The 8146-nt window shown below is 33.3% G+C and overlaps 1 protein-coding gene across 1 annotated transcript; it reads right to left on the bottom strand.

The window, feature by feature from the left end:
• Positions 1-5792: 5792 nt before the first annotated feature.
• On the bottom strand, positions 5793-7254 carry LOC110719034 (small heat shock protein, chloroplastic-like). Its single transcript, XM_021897948.1, has 2 exons — positions 6928-7254; positions 5793-6519 (listed from the first exon to the last, which is right to left on the bottom strand). The coding sequence occupies exons 1-2, from the start codon at positions 7175-7177 to the stop codon at positions 6212-6214; spliced, it is 558 nt and encodes a 185-aa protein (XP_021753640.1). The 5' UTR covers positions 7178-7254; the 3' UTR covers positions 5793-6211.
• Positions 7255-8146: the final 892 nt, after the last annotated feature.

Here is an 8146-nt window from a genome sequence, read left to right on the forward strand (position 1 = left end):
GGGTGCCTATGCTAGACTTATTGGGGAAGGGTTTGAAAAAAAAAGAAGAAGAAAGCATGAAATCTTGGTGAGAAGCTTGCCTTGTGCATTTGTTTCATCATTACCCTCATTTTTTTTTGTTTGTCAATCACATGACTCAAACTCGATTCAACATGCATGGATGGAAGAAGGTAGGAAGAATGAAGGTTGTGATATGGAGAAAGCATGTAGAGAATGGAAAGATGATGTAGATGGAGAGATCGCTATGAAAAAATTAGGAATAGAATGTATCCCCAACTCAAATGACGGAAAACGACTCATGCATGAACCTAATACATGGTCATGGTGACATATACAAAGTGTGTACTAAGACTAGTGAGTGTAGTGACATGTGAAGACTCGTGTCATGACCATGTGGCTAGACTCAAGCAAAGACTAAGTCAAGAATTCACGTATATGCATTAAACTGGACAGGCTGTGGTATTTTAGTCATAACTTTTGATCTGTGACTCTGATTGGGATGAAACCAACGCCAAATTAAATATAAAACTTGGGGCTACAGATCCGCAGGTTATACAACTCGTAGTTCTTCCTAGAACTCCGACTATGACCAAAACAAGTTGACGCTTGTGCAGTATACGGGAATAAAAATCTGGGTTGACTTAAAGGAACTGTGACTCGATTTTATGTTTATTTATTAGCTCAAATTAATTAATTAATTAATTAATTAATTAAACAAATTCCTTTAGTCATTAATCAGTTTATTTAGTCTTTAACACGAGTCAAACAAACGGTTAGGAAAAATCACATAGAGTATGCACAACAAATAATGCACAATTAGTCAAGTAGGCACAATATGATGCAATGAGTTTGCAACCTAGCCATGGCTCTAGTTCTCTAAAGTTCGGGATATGGGTTAGTCAATAGAGGATCCATGGTTAATTTTTCGGATGCATCGCGCGGAAGCCTAACCGTGAAGGGTTAGCACGAGTGGATGGGACACCGCGAGTTTAGAAAAACTCGTTTCCATGGTTTGGTGAATTCAACATTCTCGGATGTACCTTTTGTTGCTCAGAGCGTTCAATCAGGTAGATGGAGCATGAATTCCGAGACGGTTATGTCCATATGTAGAACACATATGGGTTTGAGAAAAGTGAGAAAAACTCAATTAGGAAGTAGGATCGAGCAAACAGTGCTAAAAACTGGTCAAAATTAGAACATATATTTCTGGCTCGGTATTGGAAGAACTTGGCGCCAGCAAACAGAGGCCAGCGCCACAATTTGGCTTTAGTGCTTGGGGACAGTAGCTGTCGCCTGGCGCTAAAGTCAAATAATTGGCGCTAGACTTTGTTCCCTGACGCTAGTTCCTACATGCCTCAACAGCTTTCTATGCTCGATAAAATTTTCCAGTTTCGAGCAGCATTATTTCGATTCTATCAAATATCCTACGTGTAAAAATCCTATGTTTTAACTCATTACGGATGGTCTTTCCAATGAGATCTTTTTTATGCATATGACAATAATGTTAATCAAAATTACGCACATGAAATACTTAGAACTTTTTAAGTCTCATCCACTCATTCTAAATCATTGCCGAAATAAATTCAGGAATTAAAATAGAAATCCTCCCCAGTGGAGTCGCCAAAACTGTAGGGAATATTTCAAGCATTACCCCCTAGCTTGAACCCCACTGTGATCATACACTAAAGCATGGTGGCGTCCAAAGGGAAGGAAGATAGAGCAAAAGAGTTGCCAACAAGTTTTAGGAACTTGTAAACCGTTCACGAGGTGAAGGTTAAACCCCTTAACGATCCATGAGATCTTCAACTCCAATAGGTCTGGAACCATGACTGGTAGTTCGGGGATGAAGGTACAAATCCAACCTAAAAGAGATTGAACCTGCCCTAATAATAGGCCTCTACTTTATTCTGATCGTATTCATGTGCGCTTTCTGACTAACATGCAAGCAATATGTTTAATCCTAAACCTGTTTATCTATGTTGGTTGAATATTAATGCACAAATAAGTCTATTATTGGTGATCACTTGAATTATAATCAAATTAACCCTAAACAAGGTTATCAATTATCTTATTCAGCGTTATTACAAGTACAAATTCCCTTTAAACATGCATAAAAGGCGTGATCAAGCAATAACAATAAATATAATCAAACAACATAATAATCATCACAAATAATAATTATAATAATAATCATAAATCATAAAAATAATCATAATAATGTTAAAGCATAATAAAAACATGATCCTAGGCATGATACTAACAAGATTAATAACAAACCCTAGCATGTCACTAAACATCAAAGATCAAAACTTTAACCCTAACGTGATACTAACATGAATATTAGGAAAAAATATAGGAATCATCATAGAAATCATAATTATCATATTTGATATTAGAAATTATAGTTATTACCATAAACATGATACTAGGAAGATCAAAACGTGCTAACATGACACTAGGAATTATAATAACAACCTAAGCATGATTTTTATATCATAAAATCAATAAATCATTAAAGCACTTACTTGGATGCCTCATATCTCTTTCTAATAACAAAATACACGCGTTAGTAACTTCAAGGAAAATAATTAACAACAATTAAATTAAATAATTGAAAGAGATATTTGGGACCAAACCCTCAGAAATTAAAACCTTTCACGTCTAGGGCGAAGTCAACTTTGAATTATGCTAGGTGTGTCTCGTGCTAATGTATGAGGAATTGTGTTTGTAAAAGGCTAGGCTTAGAAAAGAGGGAGAGAGAGAAAAAGCTTTAGCTTAGAGAGAGAAGAGAATTTAGAGAGAATAAGAATTGATGAGAATTGATGATTATTGATGAGAATTGATAGAGATAATTGATGATTGAAAACAGAATTTTAAGAGGCTATTTATAGAGAAAATCAGTCGGATGGATAAAAAAACAAATCAGAGTTTCGACGAGAATGAAACTCGATCTCATCGTCAAGCACGCGCGTGGCGCCAAACGCTAGACTCTAGCGCCAGACGCCAGAATTGGCGCCAGACGCTACACTTTGGCGCCGACGTTAGGCGTGGCGCCAGGCGCTGGAAAACAGTTTTTGTGGATTTTGTTTTTATCATATCTTTTGATCCAGAAGTCCAAATAAGTCAAATAATATGTCGTTGGAAAGCTCTTGAAGTATACTTTCCAAACTTATTAGAATCAGATTAAAATTTTTTGTAGATAAAATTATATGGCCTAAATAGTAGGACGGTGTCAGTTTTGGATAGAGTTTTGTATCTCATTCATATCTTTTTCGTTATAGTTCGGATTTAATATTATAATATATCATTGGAAAGATAATTTCAAGATCTATCCAACCATACCAAATTTTGATAAAGATTATGAGGCACGAAAATAAAATCTAAATATATTCCACTTCGTACAAAACAAGGATTCTTTAAAAGGATCGGAGTAGCTTTATTCAATTTCAAACTCTTTAAAACATAATTATCAATCCTAACTCCATTAGGATTTAAAAGAACCTTCTAGAGTATCCTAGAAGACTATAATCAATCCTAATAAATTTAGGAATGATAATTAATAATAGGCCCTCCTATAGATCATTGGGCTGCATATAAAAACCAAACCGGGCCCAGTTTAATATTTTTGCCATAACTTCCGTATTATTCATCGGAATTGGGCTTATAATATATCGTTGGAAAGGTCTTTTCAAGCCCCATCCAACTACACCATTATTGGACCCTTATAATGGACCAAACGAAATTGGAATTCTCGTTTTTCATAAATAAGGTAAGAAAAGAAATATTTTCAAAAACAGAAAGAAGAGATATTTTAATAAAAAACATCCTCATCACTAAACTTTTTACACTTTCGCTTTGTTCGATAATCAAATGACATGAAAGGTACTCATCACTGGGTTAGGTTTTGGGGGGACACATTTGGGTGTCTACAAGCAGACTTATTTACTAAGGCTCTTCCGACAGCAACATTCAAAAAGTTAGCTTACGGCATTGGATTGCGTCGTCTTAAAGATCTGAAGTGATATAGACATGATAGGGAGTTAATGCGCGCTGCACTCTTTTTTTTCTTAACCATAGTTTTTTCCCATTGGGTTTTCCTGGTAAGGTTTTTAACGAGGCAACATCTTATGCGCATTATAGTGTATTATTTTGTACGGGTTTTATAGTAAATGTTAATAGTCATCCAAGGGGGATTGTTATGATAATATCTAAATATTGATGACTATTATCCTATGTACAATCTAGAATACTCTAGAGTTGGGTATTTGGTCTTATCCGTTGATGGAACCCTAGGTAATGTACATGTATATATATCTCGTACTAGATGGAATATGAAAAACAATGTAACAATCTTCCTTCATCTCTCTATATTTTTTTCTTCCATATTTAACACAAGCACAATTATCAAACTAAAACACTACATAGTAGTGCAAAAAGTAGCAATATAAAGCATCTTTTGGGCCACATAACAAGGAAAAATGGTATATACTAGTATTATGTAACATTATAGTAATCCATTTTAGTTTCCTTTTGTTTTACTTTTGTCGTAGATTGAAGAAGCTAAACACATCATCTCTCAATACCGTGGCCTACCTTCTCCAATGACTAAAATAGAAGAAAGAAAGAAAATTACGTTTTAGTGGGTCTACTTTTAATCGTACTCACTTAACTACTTAAGAAATCACACTTAAATTAACAGTTTAATGTGTACCTAAAAAATGATACTGTTGAAGCTTAAAGGTTTTGATAATGATGAAGTTAAACTAAAGCAAACTTAACTCATAAAGGTTTATTAGTGTTTGATTAGTACAGGTGAAGTAGACCTTGGTGGTGGAAGAGTAACCCAAGCTAAGAAGACATGAAGAGGCCTTTGAAGAAAAGTTAGTCAAAATAGAAGAAGAGTTCTCTAACAAGAACTAAGTTACTTAACAAGAATGTTCCCTAACAGGAACTTGGAGATAGCAAGGTGAAGACAATAAATACTGGAAAGAACTTCGTCTGCGAAATTCCAGTTGAAGACTGGAGCAAAAGTGATAGCAGGAACTTGGTCATGGTCTCCGTGAAGCCCAAGCAATCCACAATTACAGAAACGCAGCACAACAATATTTATTTAGCTAAAATTTATCTTCTAGATTTATCGTTAAATAAGTTAAGAAGATATACATGAAACCTATTAGAAGCGTGACAAGTTGCTTGGCAAATCTAATTAAAACGGAAAAGATAAATGATAGATTTTAAGTAAAGATTTTCTAATTGATTTTATTTCTTAAATTCCGTTTAACAACAAGATATTTTTCTTTTTGTTAAATCTTTCTTTATCTTATTTTTCCGAAAAGATTTTATTCAAAATGATTTATATAAAACTATGTTTTGCGTTTTAGTTAAATTAACTTATTTATCTTTTGAAAAACCCTACTTTCTATACGAGTTAATCTTGTATAAATAGTAGAGATCACATTTCATAAAGTTTATGCGTGCGTGAAGACATCTCTGAGCTTAATTTTTGTAAGTTTGCCAAGCTTTTAATCTTGTCATATTAGTTCCGGGTTTCGTGCATTGCTTGCCTAACATATTCTAGGTGTCGATATTGTGTATTGGTTGAATTATTAGGTGTATGTGTGAAATTTATATTGCATACAGGAGTGTGAGCTTTGAGTGAAAAGCTGTGAGGTAGTACTGTGATAGTACGAGTGAATCCAAGTGTGGAACTTGGGTTGGGTAGGATAGGTTCCTACTGTGTAGCAAGTTCAATTTAGAACTTGTAAGTAAGGTCTGTTTTATAATAGGTTTGTAACTTGGTATTTGCCTTATTATAGTGAATGAATTTAATTTGGAAATCCCTTAGAAGGGTCTAGGTTTTACTTCCAGTTGGGCTCTGGTAGGTTTCCTCGTAAAATCCTGTGTGCATTGCAAAGTTCCTTTATAATCTGTTTTATATTTTGCAAAAGTAGTCACTAGAAACTCAACTATGTACAATTCACCCCACTTGTAGTGTTTGTTTCAACTAACAGATACAATTAACGAAAAAAAAATAAAATCAAAGGTAAATACTCTTTAAATAATAAGGAATATACATAATATATGGTATATAAGTGTTTCATTACAACATATGGGTCATTCCATTTGAACATATTGCAAACAGAGCTTATTTTCATAGTATGTAAATATAACACACATCTACTACGGAGTAAGAGTGACGGTTCATTTGTAATTAAGCGGATCGAACTGGAATTTGGATAATTTTGTGCTCGAATTTGGTAATCTTTGGCACGGTAATGTAGAGAACACCATTTTTAAATGCAGCAGTGATCTCTTCCTTCCAAGAATTAGGAGGCAATTGAACCCTGCTATCATAGGGGCTAAAGATTTTCTTCCCAAATGCATCAATTCCACCTTCTCCCTTGATCACTAGCAAGTTATCCACGACGTCCACTTCGATGTTTTCTGCATTAGTCCCCGGCATGTCAAACCACATCCTGATTTCGTGCTCGTCCTCTGTTGTGTTCCAGGGAGTTCGTACTGCAAACATGTTACAACTTACAAGTATTACGTCTACGCTTTAATGCATTATGCATATATATAACTAGGTATATGATTGGAAAACATTTTGGTTTACTCTTCAAGAGAAAATGTAATAAATTTAAGGAAAATTTATTGAAAACCATTTTATAAAAACCAAATTTTGTTGAAAACCATCTTATAAATTTTTTTAAAGCACACCTGTTTAAATTTTTTTGTCAAAGCATGTTGTAGAAAATATGCTGTAGAAAATGTGGTACTAGAGTTTCTACAACATTTATGAAAGTGTACTAGAGTTTGTTTATGCTCGTGTCTATATGTGTTACTCTAATTAAGTATGCTACGTACGTACGTATTGTATGTATTAGTATGTAACAAGGAAAAAAGTGATATAAGTGTAACATTTACCGTAAGGAGAGGTTTCAAGGAGGGCGACTTTTTTGTGGAATGGTGAACCTGTCACGGGATGGACAGGGTCAGTTGGCTGACCACCTGCCTGTTGGGCTCGCACCATCATAGATGACCTTGAAGGTTTGTTTGATGGTGTAGCGGATACAACAGAAGATTGTGGGATCAGCCCAATTGGTAATGGGTTGGTAAAGGGCCTATTCGACACCAGAGTTGAAGATTGGCATGCCACTAACGCCTTGCTAGCCATTCTTGTTGTAACGAAATTTTTTGGCAAAATGGCAATTGATGGAGATTCAAAGTTTTAGTGTAATTATTGTAAGAATAATCTATGTCATTAACTCATTCATTACAGCTTATATATAGAGTTGTTTTGTTTACCTTTACTTGTCTTCTTTGTATGTTTCTCTATATTCTATAAGAAGCCTCATAATTCATTCCTAAATTGATGCTCTTTATTGAAAACAAAATTATAAAATGAGGCCTTTTTGCTAGCAAAAAGATGCACATGAACAGTACAAAACCTAGTTGTAAGACTTGTAACATTATTTATATGTTTTAGTTATTACGGATAGATTTGTTGTACATATTTTGCTTCTGTCGTTTTACTGGAATGTGATGCCTCGTTACTTTGTTTTGGTTGGTGGTAAGACATCACTTGCAGATTAAAAAAGAAAGAAAGAAAAAAAAATACAAATTGAATCATAGGACAAGCAAAAATTATTGTAAATGCAATCCTTTTTGTTTTGTACGTAACTCACTTGCATGCAAAACAAAAACTAAAACAAAACGGAGCAAAAATGCAAAATGATCTATAACTATATATATATATATATATATATATATATATATATATATATATATATATATATATATATAATCAATAATCAATTAACCAATAATAATAATAATAATAATAATATACTAAAAGACATACCAGCAATCACACGTGTCATTTTATGGTGTGACTTTAGTTATAATTTTTTTTTGTAAAAGTATATTAATTATGGAAACAAATCTCTTATAAAAATAATATTTTTTTTATACATATTCCATATTAAGACGTAGTAATAATTATATTTAAAATAAAAAATATGTTACAAATCTTTCTAAATAAATTTGGTATTAACCAAAAATCAAAATTTTAAAATAATTTGTGATCCTTTTAGAATAAGAAAAAATATTAGTAAGATTTTATACCTATATTTTTCAATCAATA

This window comes from Chenopodium quinoa, unplaced genomic scaffold, assembly GCF_001683475.1.
Source record: "Chenopodium quinoa cultivar QQ74 unplaced genomic scaffold, ASM168347v1, whole genome shotgun sequence".
In the NCBI taxonomy this organism is placed as follows: domain Eukaryota; kingdom Viridiplantae; phylum Streptophyta; class Magnoliopsida; order Caryophyllales; family Amaranthaceae; genus Chenopodium; species Chenopodium quinoa.

Coding starts and splice junctions, on each gene's coding strand:
- LOC110719034 (XM_021897948.1), bottom strand. CDS start 7,177: ATGGCTAGCAAGGCGTTAGTGGCATGCCAATCTTCAACTCTGGTGTCG. Junction 6,520..6,927: donor CCTTGAAACCTCTCCTTACG/GTAAATGTTACA, acceptor ACATGTTTGCAG/TACGAACTCCCTGGAACACA.